Here is a 21,215-nt window from a genome sequence, read left to right as displayed (position 1 = left end):
ATATATTGTAAATTACAAAGGAAAATTATAATAATACACATCTATATTGTACAATACATATAAATAGATATATATATAAACATATATTAAATATAACCTCTTATAAGTTAAATATATACCATATTATATATATATATATATATATATAAATACTTTTATATTTCCAATTTTTTTTTTTTTTTTTTTTTTTTTTTTTTTTTTTTCTTTTGCCTTATATATATCACAAAAATCTATTATACATAAAAAGCAAACAAAATAAGCATTTATAAAAAATATAATAGAATTCGAATAATACTTTTGCTATTAATACTTCAAGCATTATAAAAACATATAAGCAGAAGAGAAAAATAGAAATATGTCATTTCAGTAATATTCTTTTTTATAATTTTTTATAGACATATTACAAAAAAAAAAAAAATTTATATAAACAAGAAAGAAAAAAAAAAACTATAAAACTTATATAATTCTATAAATTTACACATATATATATATTATAATATAAGGTATAAAATAAGATATGTTTCAAAATATAATTTACAATTCATGTATAAAAACATAAAATTTTTCAAGATACAAATAAATATATACATATATATATATATATTTTTTTTTTTTTTTTTATTTATTTATACCCCATTACCATAATCACAATCATTTGAATTCGTATAAATATTTTTTATATTACTCTCGAATATCTCATTCTGATCATTATAAACATTATTCATTATAGGATAATTTTCTTCAGCATATGCATTTTCATCTAAATTCTTATTTTCAACTGAATTATTATTATTATTTAAATCGCCTGATTCTTCTGTTTTTTTTATATTATCAAACTTTTTTTCATGGTAATTATTGGAGTTATTTAATTCCTTCAACTACAAAAGGAAAAAAAAAAAAAAAAAAAAAAAAAAAAAAAAAAATATATGTATATATATATATATATATATAATACGTTAAATGATAGAATAAATAAAAATTAACATAAGACACTAATAAATAAATAAATAAATATAAATATATATAAATATATACATATATATATATATATCTTATTTATATTTCATATATACTTGTTTCCACTTATTCAGATATTCGGTTAATGGTTCTATGTAATCATTAAAGCCTATAAGATGCATGAATTTTAAAAGATATATACATATATATATATATATATATGTCTCGTTATTTAACTGTGTAGATATTTTCCATATAAAGGAAAAATATATATATACCTAATTTTTCCATAGAATATAAAATGTCCTCCCCATTTATGGTTTTCCTTTTTTCTCTCGTACACCTGTCACTAGCCTAGATAAATTAAATATAAATATAAATATATATATATATATATATATATATATATATACACATATATGTTAACAATTATTCAAATGTATTGTCCAAATTATATATTTTTTTTTTATTTTTTTATTTATTATTTTTTTTTTTTTTTTTTTTTTTTTGCCCGTACCTCGCTTGTTAGGAACTGAATAAATTCAGTGACGCACTCCCTAATAATATCCTTACTCTCTTTAGCTACTTTTGCCGACCCAGGTAAAATTCTTTTCATAATTCTACTAATGTTAGCTATTGGTAATAAGGTTTCACTATCACATTTTGATCCTTTTTTTTTATCAGTCGAATCGATACTATCACCATTTTTATCATTTCCTTTATCATCACATGAATTTGAGTCATCAGACATATCATCATTTTTTTGATCTCCTAAATTAACATATTCATCATATACATCATATTCTGTATTTTTTGATAAGTTAGCATAATCTGAGCTTTCATTTATATTATTCATTTCGCTAAAATTATAATTTCGTTGGCTGTCATTACTGTTAGCTCCTTTACTAAAAAAACTACTCATATTAAATGAATTATTGCTGTTATTACTATTATTATTATTACTAAGATTGGTGTTATTCTGTGTACCATTATATGTACTAGAATTAGTATTATTATTAGTAGTAGTACTATCATTTGTCGTATTATTATTACTACTACTATTATTATTATTATCACTGTTGTTGTTATTATTGTTGTTGTTATTATTATTGTTGTTATTATTGTTGTTGTTATTATTGTTGTTGTTATTATTATCATTATTATTATTATGACTATCATATGCTTGACTAATATTATTAAGATATGCTTCACTTTGTTCCATAGCTTTATCATCATTTATATTATTTTTTAAAAACCCTATATTCATATTATTCATAATTATATTATTTGCATGATTATTCATAGCATAAAAATTATCACCATTAGTATTTATTAAATTATGCATATTGTAATGTTGATCATTATTACTTAAAGATTCATTCATATATGAAATGTTATCTATATCATTTGTATAATTTGTATAATTTTTATAATTCATATTATTTAAATTGGTAGGTATATACATATTATTATTATTGTTGTTGTTCTTTATATATTCATAATTAGTATGTATAAAATTATTATCCATATTAATATTATTATTATTATTATTATCATTATCATTATTATTCTTTTCCACCATTTTATTATCATATATAATTGATTTTCTTTCTTTTCTTTTTTCATCACCCATATAACTATTTCTCCTTTTTCTATTTGTATTTCCATCTTTCATTTCATATAATTTATTTTCCGTTTTAATGTCCTCTTTAACAACACTATCCTTCTTTTTAGATCGTCTCTTCTTATTAGTATTATTATTTTTATTGTTGCTACTCATTATATTATTATATTCCATAAATTCCAAGTTCGTCATATTTTCTATATTTCCCATAGTACTTCCCATTTTCCCTTTATCAAAATAAAAATCTCCCTCATTAAAATGGTTCATATTTTCTTCTTTAATATTTTTGTTAATATAACTCATCTGGTTAAAATTAATCATTTCGTTATCTTTAATGAGATAATCTGGATTACTTGAGACATTATATTTATTTATATTATCAAATATCATATTATCTTTATTCAAATATATGTAGGAAGGATCGTTATTATTATTTGCGTAATTCATATGTTGATAGTTAAAAAAAGGATCATTCAGGTTATTATCATTATTATTATTATTATTGTTGATGTTATTATTTATATTATTCATAATACTTCTTTTATAATTTGTATTTAGTAAATCTATTCTTTTATATTCATGTGCTTTTACATATGCATCATTTCCATTAGCTATATTTTTCAATAATTCATCTATTTTTGTATTATCGTTAGGATAATTTTCTTGATCTATTAATATATTCCCATTATTAATAAGATTTATATAATTAGAATCACTATCCTTATTATTGTTACAATTACTATTATTTATTTTATTTGTTTTGTCATTTATAAAATTTCTTTCATTCATTTTTTCATCTGAATTTATATTGTTTATACTTTCTTTCGAATATTTTTCTTCTTTCATATTGTAATTATTATTATCTATAAAAAAATCTTTTAAGTTATAAGAATCTAATTTATCAACATTATCATTATATGATATCTTGCTCTTAATTTTGGAATCATTAAACTGGGTTTCATACATCTTATTTGAATTTTCGTCGTCACCCGGTTTATATATTTCATCATCATCATTATTATTATTATTATTATTATTATTAATATTATTATTTATATTATCATTATTATTAATATTATCATTATTATTAATATTATCATTATTATTAATATTATCATTATTATTTATATTATCATTATTAATAATATTATCATTATTATTAACATTATCCTTATTATTAATATCCTCCAAATAACTATTTTTATCATCTTTATCATTCATCTTTTCTCCTAAATTTTTCTCAAAAGATATATCATTATTCATCATATTATAATTTTGTAATATATTCATATTATCATAATCCTTTGAAATATTCATATCTTCAGCATCCAAAATAGCCACACCATTCACATTATTTATACTATCCATATTTTGTTCCAAATTATAATTTCCATTTATCTCATTTTTAAAAACAGATGTACAATCCCCAATGTTTGAATGGTTATATTCATCTAAAGGTTTATTTTTATTTGAATCGAAATTAACTATATCATTCGTTTGATTTGTTTCATTCGTTTGATTCGTTTGATTCGTTTGATTCGTTTGATTCGTTTGATTCGTTTGATTCGTTTGATTCGTTTCATTCGTTTCATTCGTTTCATTTTTTTCATTCTTTTCATTCGTTTCATTCGTTGCATTTTTTTCATTCGTTTCATTTTTTTCATTTTCCTTATTCTCCTTAGAATGTTCATTTTTTCCAATTAATATATTCATACAACCGGAACCATTTTCATATATCGAAATATTTTCATGTGCTGAAATTTTTTTCTTATTAGATACATTCTCATCATTCTTTTCAATAGTACCAAAGAAAGGATATTCCTTTTCTTTCAAATTATTATTATTATTATGATCTTTGTTCTGTACATTTAAACAAATTACATGTTGAGATTTTTTGTTTACATTATTATCATTTGATTCTTTATCTATATTAGATGTAAAGGAATTACTTCTATTACAATTTTTATCAGGATTAGTATAGGAGAAATTACTACCATAATCAATATCACTATCATTACCATTCTTACGTGTTTCATTATTATTTATATAATCATTATCTTCCTCATAATTTTCATTATCACAGTGATGAGTACCATTATTTGAATTGTTATTATAATAATATGGCACATCTATGTCTGTATCTTTTAAAACATTACTCTTTTCTTCTATATTTTCATTTTTATTAGATATTCTATTTATATATTTAATATCACCTTTTTTTTCAACATCACAATATATATTTCCTACTTCTTTTTCATTGTTTATATTATTACTACAATGAATTTCATCTAACCTATAAATATTATCATTCATTATATTATTATTTGGTTCAATCATATTAATGTCTCCGCTTCTTTCTAATGTTTTATTATTTTCCTCATCGTTTAAAGAATTGTCAGACTCTAAAATACTTGGCATTATAAAATATAAAAATGAACATGTAAAAAATAAAATAAAATAAAATTAATAATAAATAAAAACAATGATGAAAATAATAAGAAGAAGAATAAATAAATTAACAATATTGTAAGAAATTAAGAAAATATATTTTAAAGGCTATTAGATACCTGAAGAAGATGAAAAAAAAAAAAATAAAAAAAAATAAAACAAAAAAATAAAAAAAATAAAACAAAATAAGACAAAATAAAACAAAATAAAACAAAATATAACAAAATATTACAAAATAAAACAAAATAAAACAAAATAAAACAAAATATAACAAAATATTACAAAATATAACAAAATATTACAAAATAAAACAAAAATTTTTTAAAGGTTATAAGAAAATGTAACAAGATTGTAAGGTTACATAAATAAAGATCGTAAGAATATATAATAGAATATTAAGGTAATTTAGAAAGATGTAAAGAGATATATCAAGGTTGTAAAAAATTATATATCGACGTATATAATTAAGAAACCAAATATAACCCCAAAAGAAAAAAAAAAATGAAAAAACAAAGACAAAGACAAAGATAATATAAGCTAAAAAAAAAAACAAAAAAACAAATAAAATAATAAAGAACTTGTTAAATGATAACAAGAAAATAAAAACGTATTCATTACAATTTTATTATCAAACAAAGGAAAGAAAGAAAGAAAGAAAGAAAGAAAAAAATAAAAGAACAAACGTAAAAAAAATAAATAAATAAATTAAAATAAAATAAAGTAATTACCCATTGTGCATATTATAAAAGTAGGTGTTTAATTACTTTCATATTATACTTATGAGAAAAAAAAAAAAAAAAAAAATTCCATTTAATTAAAAGGATTATAAATTATTTTAAAAGATAACATTTTATCTTTAAAAGAAAAAAATAAATAAATAAAATAATGAAATATATGACTAGGAAAAAAAAAAAAAAAAAAAGAATATAATAAAATAAAGGAAATTAATTTTATATGAATATTTTATTATTAATAATATTATTATTATTATTACTTATAATATTCTTTTTATGATATTATATATACTAAAATATATAAATATATAAAATATATATTATATATATATATATATATACATGAATGTGTATTATATTATATATATATATATATATATATATTCTTTATGATAACATTTTCTCTATATACTATTAATTATATTTTCGTTTGATGTTTATATATATATTTTATTATTAATAATATTATTATTATTATTACTTATAATATTCTTTTTATGATATTATATATACTAAAATATATAAATATATAAAATATATATTATATATATATATATATATACATGAATGTGTATTATATTATATATATATATATATATATATTCTTTATGATAACATTTTCTCTATATACTATTAATTATATTTTCGTTTGATGTTTATATATATATTTTATTATTATTTTTATTATTATTATTATTATTATATTTTATTTTATTTTATTTTATTTATTTATTATTTTTTTTTTTCGTGATATTATTTTATATATTTTTTAAATTAATACTTTTTTTTAGGTTCCTTCATTCTAATCCTTTACCTTATATATATATACAATATATATATATATATATATATATATATATATATATATACATATAATATATATTATATAAATAGATTCATTCTTGGTTGTGTTTTTATATATAAAAAAACTTATATACTTATATACTTTTATATTTGATGTTCTTATATTATAATATTTATGTTATTTTATTATTTTTTTTTTTTATCATTTTCCCTCATATTTTATTTGTTATAAATATTTAAAATTTTAACATTATTATTTTTTTTTATATTGTTATTACTTTTATTATTTTTATTACTTTTATTACTTTTGTTATTTTGGTACTTTTATTACTTTTGTTACTTTTATTATTGTTTTTTATTTTTATTTTTATTTTTTTTTCTTTATATGGTCATTTTTTATTGTTTTTTTTAATTTTTATTATTTTTTCTTTATATTGGTCACATTTGTTTTTTTATGTTATTTTTGCTTTGTTTTATTATATTTCATATATAATTCTTCAATTTATTTCGAATTTTTTTTTTTTTTTAGTATATCAATAAAATATTATGAAAATAAAAAAAAATAAAAAAAAAAGAAGCAGAACAAATAGGTGTTTTATGTACTTTTTTTTTTGTTTGGTTTTTTTTTCTTATAAAAAGTGGTAGGTAATTTTTTTATTAATTTATTTATTTTTTTTTTTTTTTTCTAAAAATATAAAATATATATCAATGAACAAAAAATTATTAATCCATTCTATTTTTTACACACGTATGTAAATATTATATATATATATATATATATATATATATATATTATATACATGTGTATAGTATATAAATATATATATATATATATATATATATAAAATATATTTATATATATATATATATATAATATATTTAAATATATATATTATTATAATAAATGAAAAATTATTTCGTGCATTTTTTTTCTTTTGTTTATTTTAACATACATAAAAAGAAAAAAAAAAAAAAATAAATAAATAAATATATAAATAAAACAAAAAAGTGCGTAATAAAAAAAAATTATATGTTACAGATATTTTTTTTTTCAAAAGGAACAAAAAAAAAAAATATTATATATATAATTATATAGTTTTATTTTATAAAATAAATATTATGTAGATAAATGAAAAAACATTATTATATAATATATATATATATATATATATATATATATATATATATATTTTATATATTCATTTATATATAGTTATATATTTATATATACGTAAAGCCATGAATAATGAACAAAGTAGTGCACTTTCCTTATCTTTTCTTTCCTTTCCTTTTCTTTCCCTTCCCATTATTAAAAAGGAAAAATACACAGGGTGTTTTATTTGTGAATAATTATTTCCATTTTGGTGATATGTACAAATAAATATATCTGTATATATATATATATATTTATTTATTTATTTGTTTACGTCCGCTTGTTCAATATGATCCGTTTTTTTATTTAAACGGTTTCCATTAAATTTTAACAAATGAATATCCTTTGAATTTTGTAACAAGATTTCTTTCACGTCCTTATACGATATATCTTTAAAGTATAAATAATTTTGCATAAATAATGATTGTAAACATTTAAAATTATTAAGATTGTTTAACTTATCCATTGATATTGTCGAATTATCATTAATTCTTAAAACGACCAAATTAGGCATCAATGTATGAAAGTCTAAGTTTTCAATTGGATTAAAAGAAATATCTAAATCTAATAAATTATTTAATTTATTTTTAAAATTTATATTTTTAATATTATTATTCGATAAATTTAATATCCTTATAGTATTAGATATATATATATTTATATTATTTATTGTATTATAGGATATATTAAACTCAAGAAGATTTTTTAAAAATATATTATTCATATGTGAAATTAAATTATGGGATAAATTTATATATATACAATTCTTTAAATATTCTTTTTTTAATTCTACTATTTCTTTTAACATATTATATGATACATCAAGAAATATTATATTCGGTAAAAAATATAAATGGACTAAATCATTTATATTATTATGAGATAAATTTATATATTTTAAATGTATATATCTAGTAATACTCTTAGGTATAAAATCAATACCCTTTTTTCTACATGTCAAATTACTATATGCATACCCTTCACCATCTAATGTCTTCTCTAAATCACACAAACCATTCTTTATATTAAACATAATATCCTTTTCTTTATTATCCTTTTCTTTATTATCCTTTTCTTTATTATCCTTTTCTTTCTTTTTAATTTCTTCTATATTATTCTCTATAATTTCATCAACTAATCTTTTTTCTGATGAAATTTTATTATCATTGTCATTTTCACATTCTAAATTTATATCATCCATATTATTATTTGCCATATTAAAACTCTATACCTTACATCACAGAAAAAAAAATAAATAATAATAAAAAAATATATATATATGTATAATATATATATATATTATATTATATTATATATATTTCCTTTTTTTTTTTTTTTTTTTTCACATTTCATATAATAAAAAATAATACGACTACAAATTCGAGGATTAAAAAAAAAAAAAAAAAAAAACCCAGGAAATATTAAAAGGTACAAATGGTTTCTTAAAAACTTATTAATCAAAATGATTTTTGATTTTCTTTATATTTTAAAATTATTATATAAACATAAGTGTCTCTCCTTCTTATATCTAATCATAAAATATACACACACGGATACATTAAATATAGCATATTTGATAATATGAACAAAATATATATATATATATATATATATATATATATATATGTAGACATTTTTTCCTTTATATATATATAATATATGGTAAAATTAAAAGATTCAGACAAAACGATGTTCATCACTACACACACAAAGAAATATATATATAATATATATATATATATATATAAATATATATTTATATTTAGTAAGGTCCTGTTGTCGAGGTTATAAGATTGCCTCTTTATTCTTCATGGAAAAATAATTGAAATTTTCACATATTTGTATGTATAAATGTTATTTATTTATTTATTTCTTATCTCATAATATACATACATATATAAATAAAAAATATATATGTATATATATATATATATATATATATATATATATATATATATATATTTCTTTTTAATCCTTTAAAAAAAACAACTTGTACTATATACAAGTATTTATTCTTTTGGTAATTTTAAAATGTACTTATTATATATATATATAATAGTAATACCTCATTAATTATATATCCATTCTTATAATTATCTTATCCGTTTTGTTTGTTTTGTTTTGGTTTGTTTTGTTTTGGTTTGTTTTGGTTTGCTTTTTTTTTTTTTTTTTTTTTTTTTTTTTTTAAATTGTGCCTTGTTAAATGAGCATGCATTGTAGAGCAAAGTGAACAAATAAATAAATATACATATATATATATATACATATATATATATGTTAAATTTTTTGTATATCTTTGCATTTATCATGTCCTACATATTGAACATATATAAATAATATACCTTTTATATTAATCTCTACAACACTTTCAAGAAAAAAGAAAGTTTATATATTTTATTATTTATCCTTTTGTCTTTTATTATTAATCCTGCGTCATATAATTTTATTGTGTAGTACACCCCTCCCATTTTTACACGTACACATTTAAAATAGACTTTTAATATATATATATATATATATATATATTTAATTATTTATATATTTATTTTTATGTATATATGTACACGTTGTACTTTTTTGTAAGTTTAAAAAATACAAACTACAATTTTATTAGTTCCTTGTAAGATGGAAAATAATACAAAAACTAAATTAAACCAAGAAAATGTAATACAGAATTTTCTTACAAATTTATTTTCGTTCATATATGAAAAATTATTTCATATAATAAAAGTAATGTCCATTTATTTTAATAAGTGGATTGACAAATGGTATATTATAAGACTAAATCCAAATGATTTTTTTTATTTTATAATCATACATGTTATAATAATATTGTCTATAATATTTTTATTATATCTTCATACATATAAAAAAAACAAACAAAACATATATTCTGTTAACCAAAAAGCAAATAGAAAAAAAACATCTCAAAAAAAAAAAACAGAAGATAATAAAGGAGAAGATAAACAAATTGATGATAAATATCATAAAGGAAGAAGAAAAAAACAAATCGATCAACAAAATGATGCTACATATAATAATTTTAGAAATGAAGAAAATCAAATGATAAATATAAATGAGTCTACAAATAGATATGTGGAACCGTATATTGATTTAACAAATGACCACATTAATTTACAAGAAAACGAACATTTAATCATAAACGAAAAAAGAAAATCAAAAAATGAGAAGCAAAAGGAAAAAGAAAAGGAAAAAGAAAAGGAAAAAGAGAAAGAGAAAGAAAAAGAGAAAGAAAAAGAGAAAGAAAAAGAAAGTACAAAAAGAAAAAAAAATTCAACAAATGTAATAACAGAACATACGAATGAATATATTAGGTGAATACCACAAAGTAAAAAAAAAATATATATATATATTATATATATATATATATGTGCTTCTTTATTTATCTTTTTAGGGGAGATAGGCTGCGTAAAATATAAGGATCATATGAATATAATTTCAAAAAAGAAAAAAAAAAAAAAATACACATATATTGTTCCATATCTATAATGTATAGCAAATGAATTATATAAAATAATATATACGAATAAAAAATAATCTATGCATATTTCCTTGTGTACATATAATATATATATATATATCTTTTGTGTGTTTTCCATTATATCGGTTATTTAAAAAAAAAAACTTCCAACTTCATATAAAAATACACTTTTACCGTGTTTTGTTCTACAAAAATGTATATTCATATTTTTATAATGTTGTTACATATACATATATATATTTTATTTTACTCTCATCCTTGATGTGCTAACTAATTTGTTGTGCCTTCTATAATATATATATATATATTATTTTTTCTTTTCTTTTTCTTTTTTCATGTTTTATTAAATAATAATTCATTTCTACTTCCATTATATACACTTTTTAATAAATTAATTTCTATATTTTTAATTTTTTTTTTTTTTTTTTTTTTTCATTTTTATTAATGTTAAAATATATTATATATATATTATATATATATTTATGTGTGAATCTTCAATTAACGCCAAGTAGAAAATTCATATAGAAATTATTTTATTTACATATAATTCATAAAAATAAAGCATAAATATAAAAAAAAAAAAAAATAAATAAATAAATAAAATATTACATATTTATAATATTTTGAATTCCATATTTATAAAAATATAATTATATTTTTCTTTTTTTTTATTCTTAAAATAAGAAAAAAGGGAACTAACATTATTTTAAAAAATTAGATAAATAATATATATATATATATATACATATAATTGTACCTTTTTTTTATATACTTTTAATTTTTTTTTTTTTTTTTTCTATAAAAATTGTTATATATAACCACTACATTTATTTGTATAATATTTTTTTGTTAGTTCGTTTGTTTTTTCTTTCTTTTTTTTTTTTTTTTTTAATTTCTTATAAACTTTTCTTTTTAATTATAAACGTTCTGACAATAATTCTTAAAACTTGTGATTTCTAAATTTTATACCTACATAATATATATATGTATATATATATATATAAATATATAGATATAGAATAAATAATAAATATATTAATATATCCGATTTACTTTTAATATATATAATATTAATTATTTCTTTGTGATGTACAAATAAACATGTTGGTACGACAAAAATAAAAAACACTAGTTCTTTATAAAGTACCCCAAAAATATGTACAAAATATTACCTATATATATTTTTTCATATTTAAATATAATATGAAGTGATAAAGCAAATTCATTATTTTTTCCAAGAAAATTTATATAAATATATATATATGTACACACTCCAATACATATACAGCATCTTTATAAATAAATAACATATTCATATTTTTGTAATTTTTTTTTTTTTTTTTTTTTTCCGACGAATTGTTTTAACTTTTCTGAATCATATAAAAATGAGTGATGATATTATGAATGGTGATACTCTCTCAGAGTATAGAAAGATTCATAAAAAAAATTATGAGGAGAGAATAATAAAAGAAAATGAATTAATAGAAAAACAAAAAACGGAAGAATTATTAAATGAAAAAAAAAAAAACGAAGAAATTTATAGACAACTACAAATAGATAAAGATAGAGAATACTCTAAACAATGTTATTATGAAATTAATAATTTTCAAAACATACATGAAAGAACTTACAATGATTCAGATATTAGAGAAAATTATACACAAAGATTAATTAACCCTTCGGCATATTCTTATATTGATAATAACATGACACAAAATTTGTTAGATGGTGATATGGGATATACTTTTTCTCAAAGAATTAGACGTTTTTTCCTGAACAAGTAATCAAAAAAAAAAAATATATAAATATAAAAATATAAATATATAAAATTAATATATATATATATATATATATTATTTTCATCTTTTATAGCAATATCAGGCAGTGCTTTGTTTGTACAACGGTTCAGTTGATATGTAACGTTGTCCTTATTATTTTATTAATTGCATTTATAATAATATTTGGCTTGTCATGAAGTTTTTTTAATAGTTTATATTTTTCTACCGTTTTAATTTTTTTAATTCACACATTATTCCATCCTTTTATTATATTATTTTTTTTAGTCTTTCGCTTTTTTTTTTTTTTTCTTTATTTTTTTCTTTTTTTTGTTGATATTTTTAAAACATCATATTATAATACTATCCGCAAAAAAAAAAAAAACAAAAAAAAAACAAAAAAAAAACAAAAAAAAAAACAAAAAAAAAACAAATATAACTTTATTCTTTTTATAAAAAAACAATATATTTCAAAAAAAAAAATGAATAAAAAATGAATAAAAAATAAATAATTGTGTATATACAATTCAAATTTATGCAGAAAATTTCTTACGATGTAGAAAAAAAAATTCGAACCCTTTGTTCATTCCTATATGGTCAAATATAGGACATTTAAAGAGATTATACTTTTTCAAACAAAAAAAAATAGCAAAAGAAAATAAAGTAAAACAAAACATAAGTACATTTTGTAAAATTCTTTTATATATTCATATAATAAAAAAAATTAGAACATCCAAAGGTAAGAAATATTATATATATATATATATATATATATTTATATATATATAATATTTCTTATTTTATTTTTTATATGTTCTTAAAAATGAAGTGTTTAATTTTTTGTTTCTCCATTTTTTTACTCTTGACCCTCTCCCTCTGCTCAACACACAAGGAGCAGAAATATTGTAACAGCACACACAGAGGGATTTTGAAATATCATAAAAAAAAAGTCCTCATAAAAAATAAAATATACACTATATATATGTATTCATATATATATATATATATATATAAATATATATGTGATTATTTTATTGTATGACAAGATAATATATTTATATATAATTAACATATATTTAGGACAATAATGAATATGTCACCGTATCAGCTATATTAAAAAATAATGCCTTAGAATTATTTAAGTAAAAAGTTATAAACATAAATATAGATTTTAAAATATCTACTCTTTTCTCATAATATAGTAATCACATATATGTTATACAATTATACATATATATATATATATATATATATATATATATATAGGGGATCTAAATTCTTTGAAAAATTTTCTTTATATGATATCATAACTCCCATTGTAATTTTATCAACAGACGTGGAATGTTTGACATTAAACTTTGGTATGTTAAAGAAAAAAAAAAAAAAAAAAAAAAAAAAAAAAAGGAAAAAGAGCTAGTTATAATAAATTTGGTATTATATATATATATATATTTTTCTTTTTTTTTTTCCTTTGAACAGTTAATGATGATTCAGTTATACTTTGGTAAAAATTCAAAAATGTATATTTGTAAATTGAAGGTTATACACTTTTAATTTGAATTTGAAATATATATATTTTTTTTTTTTTTTTCTTTTTCTGGAAATGTAGTTGCGATACGGAGGAATCTATAAATAATTGGGTAACAAAAAAAAAAAAAAGGAAATTTAAATAAAGCATATATATATATATATATATATATATATATATATATATGTGTATGACCTTATGATAACTATAATTTTATTACCTCCTTAATCATATAATAAATAACAATATATATGTTTTATTTTCTTTATTTTATTATTTTTTTTTTTTTTTACAGTGGTTATATTTAACCAAACAAATTCTTTGTCTCCATAAGGGTGAACTAAGAAACGAAAACGACAACAAAACATTGGAAGAGGAACAGAATAACGTAAAAGGAATAATACGATAAATGAACAAATAAATAAATATATATATACATATATGTATATTTATATATCTTATATATTGATAAACTATATATTTTAACATCTATCAAATTTTATAGATTATAAACAATAATAATTTGAATGAAGTTTCGATTAACATAACTGAGGATGACCTCGACAATATCCCAAACGGTTATAATTAATAAAAAATAAAAAGTAAAAAAAAACAAAAGGTATATATGTAAACATATACATATATAAATATATATATATATATATATTCATTTATTTATTTACTTATTAATTTCTTCTTTCCAGTCCTTATAAAGACTGAATCATAAAAATACACATATTTATGTTTCCCTGGAATTATATTTAATTTGATATATATATATATATATATATTTTTTTTTTTAAATGTTTAAAAAATTATATTTGCATTACCCTATATAATAATAAAAATGAAATATTTATTTATACTTTATATTGTTTATTTTTTTTTTTTTTTTTGTAAAGATGAAAAAAAAAAAAAAAAAAAAAAAAGGAAGAAAATAGAAGAAAACAAACTTGTAACATATACATATAACATATATAAGATGTATATGTAAAACAATATCTTCTTTTTCTAATTTAATTAGATTTATTGTAACTTAAAATATAATAACATTAAAAAATTATAAATGTTGTAATATTGTTTTTTTTTGGAAAAGTGGTATTTTAAAATTATAGACTGTCATATTATTATGTTATTTTAATATTTTTTAAAAATATCTTTTCTCTTACCTTATATTGTTAAAAATGTATAGAAATAAAATATATAAAAATAAAGACTTTAGATTTAAATTAATATGTATACATAAATATATATATTATTATTATTATATATATATATATATATACATATGTAGGGAAAAAAAAAAAAAAAATTATCATATATATTTTTTATGATGCTGTTTTTTTTTTTTTTTTTTCATTTTTTTTTTTTTTTTTTTTCTGAATATATAATTTGAATAGTATACAACAATAAAGGGAAAACCAAACAATAAATATTTTTATTATGGATAATTTATAAGTAATTATTTTATTGTTATATATATATATATATATATATATATAATAAATTTAAATATTCATATATTTGTATATCATATATTAATTTATATATTCATTTATATATATATATATATATATATTTATTTATTTATTCATTCAATCCCTTATATTTATATATTAACATATATATTTCTCATCATTATTATTATTATTTTTTTTTATTTAAGAAACCAATGCTTTTATATAACAAGCACAAATATAGAAATATAACAAAAAAAGAAAAAGAATGAACAAAATTTATAAACTTATAAATATCTTATATATATATATATATATACATATTTGATATGTTAAATAAAACCCCATAAGTAATCTATATTTTTATGTTTTTATATTTTTAAAAATATTTTGCTCCTTTATTTTAAGTTAAAAAAAAAAAAGAAAAGAAGATAAAATAAAATAAAAGATGGAAGAAATTGAGGAAAATGCTAACAGTAATAAGGTAGATAAAGAAATATTAATCCAGTTTGTTAATCATGAGAATGTTACGACAGGACCTGTTATAAATGTTCCTTTAAGTATTACAAAAGATAACTTAGATGAATTGATTAATAATTTAAAAAGAAAAAATGAGGATTTAGGTGAACAAGAGGAATCAGAAGATATAAATTATTATTCCTTTATGATTAATGACAAGTTACCAATAAAAAATAGTTTATATGAAGCTATCAAAGATAATCATATAAGTAGTGAGGATATATTATCAATAAAATATTTTCCTTTAAATATATTTAAAGTAAAAAAAATCAGTACATGTACATCTACACTACCAGGACATACAAGTTCAATTTTATGTTTAGCTTTTAGTCCCAATAGTTCTCACCTTGCCACCGGTTCAGGTGATAATACTGTTCGTTTATGGGATATATATACACAAACACCTATAGCAACATTAAACGATCATAAATCTTGGGTTTTGGTGGTTTTGTTTTCACCAGATAATAAATTTTTAGCAACTGCTGGAATGGATAGCAATGTATGTATTTACGAAACACATACAGGAAAACTTTTAAATACATTAACAGGACATAAGAAAGAAGTTACAACTTTGTGTTTTGAACCTTTACACTTGTTAAAAGAAGAAGATATAGAGAATAATGTGGATCATGTAAATAAAAGAAAAATTAACTCAAATGAAGAAATCGATCAATCAGATAACGCAAATAAGAAAATTAAAAAAAATGATGAAAATGATGTTATTATTAATGGTAAGGACAATTATCCAAGTGGACAACATAAGGACAAGATGATGCCTACTGAAGGAGAAACAACAAATAGTAAAAATAATAGTAAAAATAATAGTAAAAGAAATATTTCACCGAATAATACACAGAATAATACTACTTCAACAAATTGTTCTTATTTTGTAAGGAGCAGACTAGCAAGTGCAGGAAAAGATGGAAGTATTCGTATTAACAATATCTTAAGTAATAGTGTTGATCAAATATTAACGGGTCATTCGGATACAATTACTTGTATCTTATGGTCAGGAAGAGATACAGAAAATAGTACTTTATATAGTAGTTCAAGAGATACTACTATTAAAATATGGAATGTAAATGAAGGAACCTTAATATATAATTTCAAAGGACATAAACATTGGGTTAATTGTCTTACTTTAAATTCAGAAAGATTATTAAAAAATGGTATATATAACCTTGATGTTATAATCAATAAAATTAATATAGTCAATTATATAGAAAAATCAAAAAATATTATGAAAAACTTTTTTAAAAATCAACACCATGAAAAAATTGTAAGTGGTTCAGATGATGGTACATTATTTTTAATTGAGTGCCTACAAAATAAAGAATATAAAAATACCAGATTATTAGGTCATCAAAAACCTGTAATTCATGCACAATTTTCACCAAATGGAAAAATGATTGTCTCATCATCTTTTGATAAAAGTATACGTGTATGGTCAGCTGCTGACGGCAAATTCTTAGCTGTTTATCGTGGACATGTAGGACCGGTATATAAAGTTGCATGGTCCATAGATAACAACTTTTTTGTATCATGTAGTCAAGATAGTACTTTGAAATTGTGGAAGGTTAGCCATCTTTTTCAACAAAATGAAATAACACAATCAAATATAGAAAAAAAGCAAGAAAAGGAACAAATAAAAAATCAAGCAGATAATCAAAAGGATAATCAAAAGGATAATCAAGCAAATAATCAAAAGGATAATCAACAAAAAAATCAAAATAATAAAAAAATCAAAACATTACTTGTAGATTTACCAGGACATGCTGATGCAGTTTATGCAGTCGATTGGTCAAATGATGGGAAATTTGTTGCTTCAGGTGGAAAAGATAAAGTATTAAAATTGTGGTCCCACTGAAAATTTACAGTTATCTTATTTTTATATTTATTTGTTAGCACAAAAAAAAAATATATATATATATATATTATATTATTTTTTATTTTTATTTTTTATTTTTATTTTTTATTTTTATTTTTATTTTTATTTTTTTTTTGTTTATTTCAAATTTTTAAGAACTATTTAAATGTCTTATTAATAATTAATTGAAAATATAAAAAATATTAATAATATAAATATATATGTATATTTATTTATATATATATATATTTATGTATATATATTTTTTTTTTTTTTTATATGATGAAATTATTTTTCATTAATCATGTGAAAAATTACATCCTCCATTTCTTTATGCTCATCAAACAAGTTGACTAATAAATTTAAATGCTTCCTTTAATGTGATAGAATAAAAACAAAATTGAAAAATAAATAAATAATAAATAATAAATAACAAAATAAAATAATAATGCATAAAAGGATAAAGTATTACATATATATATATATATATATATATATATATATAACTTAGTATATTCCATTCTTTCATATAATGAATATAATTTTCATTTTATTTATTTATTAAATTATTTTTTCTTTACTTTTCTATGTCTCTTAGTGCATCTAGCCTTTTTTCAAACATGTGACATATCTCCCCATATTTCTACCATAAAAATATTAACATAATTAAATGTATATATATATATATATATATATATATATATATTTATATTTATATTTATGTGTATATATTGATTTTTTTTTTTTTTTTTTTTTTTTTTTTTTTTTTTTTTTTGTATACTTAATTAAACCTACCACATTTGCTACTTCATTTAAATATTTATCTAAAAGAATTGATAGTAATAATAATATATAAACACTATGAAAATATTTATATATTCACATACACACAAATATTATATATATATATAAAAAAATATATTTATATGTACAATACTTACTTAACTCTTTATTCACATCCCAATTTTCGTCACTCTTATTTTTTACTTCATTCAATTTATGTTTTACTACTTTCATCTTTTCAAGATAAAATCTGATGGTTCATAAAAAAAAAAAAAAAAAAAAAAAGAACCAATTTGATCACATTATAATACACACATTTGATTATATTATAATATTAAATATTTGTTTTTATTTATTCTTTTTATTTTCATATTTAATACTTTTCATATGCACTCAAAGTTTTATTAATTTCCTTTTTCTTATCTATACAATATGACAAGACATAATAAATAAATAAATATATATATATATATATATATGTATATGTGTAGGTCCATTTGAGCATATCATATTATACCTTTATATTTCATAATAGTCTGATTATTTTTTATTGGATTTTTTTTCCTGAGGAATCAAAAAAATATATAATATATAAATTTCTTTTTTTTTATAGACCATGTTTATATATATGTTAGAATATCACAAGGTACATAAAAGAATGATATAATATCGTTTAATATTTATATTTATAACATGTTGGTTATTGTGGAATTTTCGTTTTTCCTTTTATTCGTTTGAATATTTTCTATAATATTCTACAAAGTTACAATATAAATATATATATATATATATATATACAAGTATATATTTATAATATTAATTAATTGTTATTTTATTTTATTTTTTTTTTTTTTTAATATTTAATAATTTAACATAACCGATATTTCTGTTAAGTTGGAGTGAATATTTGACTTGATGGTTCTGGACTTCCAGTTGTTATTATCCTAACAAAAAAAAAAAAAAAATATATTTATATATATATATATATATATATTTTTTTTTTTTTATATGTTCATTTGTTTATTACTTCGTAGGGACAATAATTGTCTGGACATTCACAAGGCTTGGCCATATCACAAATATAACAATATTCATATTTAGTTAGATTAATTTTATTTTTCTAAATACATTCAATAAAAATATCAAAATGTAATATACAATATATCATATATATATATATGATCCATATATTATTTTTTTTCATTTCAATACGTTAATTGTATCATCCTCCGGAATCAAAAGAGTATATTCTTCTTCCTCATCATTTTTTCTTGTATCTCCTTTATTTATAACAAAATCATTATTGTTATATTTAACATATTCTATATTATCCCTTTTAGATTTATTTTTCTCATGTTTCAAAGACTTATTATATTTATATTCATTTATTTTTTTGTGTCTAACAATGTTGTTCCTATCCTTGTTAATAATTACATCTTTTTTGTGTTGAAAAGAATTTATATTGCTAGAATTTGAAAGTGCTTGTTTAATTCTTTCTACAATAAAAAAAAAATAACAATCATTAAAGTATTATCAAAAAAAAAAAAAAAAAAAAAAAGAAAAAAGAAAATAGAAATTGATACATTTAAATATATTCTATTCTATCATTTAATTTTTTATTTTATATGCATACTATATTCTAATAAAGGATTCATTCTTTTATACTATGCCCCATATAAACACACAAATAAAAAGAATATACACATGGATATATATATATATATATATATATATATATATATATATATAAATTTATGTATTCTATTTTTTTATTTTTTTCTAGCAATTATTATAATATAGACAATAAAAAATATAAAAATATTTATAATAATGTATAAAATAACGAAATCAATAATTGAATTTTTTTTTTTTTTTTTTTTTTTATTTTGTCCCTTAATTCTATATATATAATAATATAATAATAATATATTTTTTTCTTTCAAAAAAAAAAAAAAAAAAAAAAAAAGGAAAGGTTGCTATTTTTTTATATATTTTATAAAATTATAATTTTATTATAGTAATATTTTTTTCCTAATGGTGCGAATAAATATCCATACCTTAAAC

General features: G+C 17.9%; 7 protein-coding genes across 7 annotated transcripts; 4 read left to right on the top strand and 3 right to left on the bottom strand.

Moving 5' to 3' along the window:
- Nucleotides 1-626: 626 nt before the first annotated feature.
- PF3D7_1146600 (oocyst rupture protein 1, putative) lies at nt 627-4,999 on the bottom strand (the record flags this gene model as incomplete). Its single annotated transcript, XM_001348108.1, has 4 exons — nt 627-878; nt 1,074-1,126; nt 1,236-1,311; nt 1,475-4,999. The coding sequence occupies 4 exons, from the start codon at nt 4,997-4,999 to the stop codon at nt 627-629; spliced, it is 3,906 nt and encodes a 1,301-aa protein (XP_001348144.1).
- Nucleotides 5,000-7,982: 2,983 nt separating this feature from the next.
- On the bottom strand, nt 7,983-8,936 carry PF3D7_1146500 (leucine-rich repeat protein; the record flags this gene model as incomplete). Its single annotated transcript, XM_001348107.1, has 1 exon — nt 7,983-8,936. One exon carries the CDS (start codon nt 8,934-8,936, stop codon nt 7,983-7,985), a length of 954 nt encoding a protein of 317 aa, XP_001348143.1.
- Nucleotides 8,937-10,345: 1,409 nt separating this feature from the next.
- On the top strand, nt 10,346-11,160 carry PF3D7_1146300 (conserved Plasmodium protein, unknown function; the record flags this gene model as incomplete). The annotated part of the gene is made up of 2 exons (XM_024473333.1): nt 10,346-11,055; nt 11,136-11,160. The coding sequence occupies 2 exons, from the start codon at nt 10,346-10,348 to the stop codon at nt 11,158-11,160; spliced, it is 735 nt and encodes a 244-aa protein (XP_024329138.1).
- Nucleotides 11,161-12,607: 1,447 nt separating this feature from the next.
- PF3D7_1146200 (conserved Plasmodium protein, unknown function) lies at nt 12,608-13,197 on the top strand (the record flags this gene model as incomplete). Its single annotated transcript, XM_001348104.2, has 2 exons — nt 12,608-13,002; nt 13,095-13,197. The coding sequence occupies 2 exons, from the start codon at nt 12,608-12,610 to the stop codon at nt 13,195-13,197; spliced, it is 498 nt and encodes a 165-aa protein (XP_001348140.2).
- A 623-nt stretch (nt 13,198-13,820) lies between these two features.
- On the top strand, nt 13,821-15,252 carry PF3D7_1146100 (conserved protein, unknown function; the record flags this gene model as incomplete). The annotated part of the gene is made up of 8 exons (XM_001348103.2): nt 13,821-13,946; nt 14,078-14,139; nt 14,264-14,358; nt 14,477-14,501; nt 14,607-14,637; nt 14,821-14,913; nt 15,031-15,103; nt 15,230-15,252. The coding sequence occupies 8 exons, from the start codon at nt 13,821-13,823 to the stop codon at nt 15,250-15,252; spliced, it is 528 nt and encodes a 175-aa protein (XP_001348139.2).
- Nucleotides 15,253-16,430: 1,178 nt separating this feature from the next.
- Nucleotides 16,431-18,368, top strand: PF3D7_1146000 (ribosome assembly protein 4, putative; the record flags this gene model as incomplete). Its single annotated transcript, XM_001348102.1, has 1 exon — nt 16,431-18,368. The coding sequence occupies one exon, from the start codon at nt 16,431-16,433 to the stop codon at nt 18,366-18,368; it is 1,938 nt and encodes a 645-aa protein (XP_001348138.1).
- A 288-nt stretch (nt 18,369-18,656) lies between these two features.
- On the bottom strand, nt 18,657-20,806 carry PF3D7_1145900 (conserved Plasmodium protein, unknown function; the record flags this gene model as incomplete). Its single annotated transcript, XM_024473332.1, has 11 exons — nt 18,657-18,741; nt 18,950-19,011; nt 19,164-19,192; nt 19,310-19,401; nt 19,532-19,574; nt 19,669-19,715; nt 19,845-19,906; nt 20,030-20,095; nt 20,179-20,271; nt 20,364-20,647; nt 20,785-20,806. 11 exons carry the CDS (start codon nt 20,804-20,806, stop codon nt 18,657-18,659), a joined length of 885 nt encoding a protein of 294 aa, XP_024329137.1.
- Nucleotides 20,807-21,215: the final 409 nt, after the last annotated feature.

Source organism: Plasmodium falciparum, assembly GCF_000002765.6.
Source record: "Plasmodium falciparum 3D7 genome assembly, chromosome: 11".
In the NCBI taxonomy this organism is placed as follows: domain Eukaryota; phylum Apicomplexa; class Aconoidasida; order Haemosporida; family Plasmodiidae; genus Plasmodium; species Plasmodium falciparum.
This window is presented reverse-complemented; position numbering and strand designations above follow the sequence as displayed.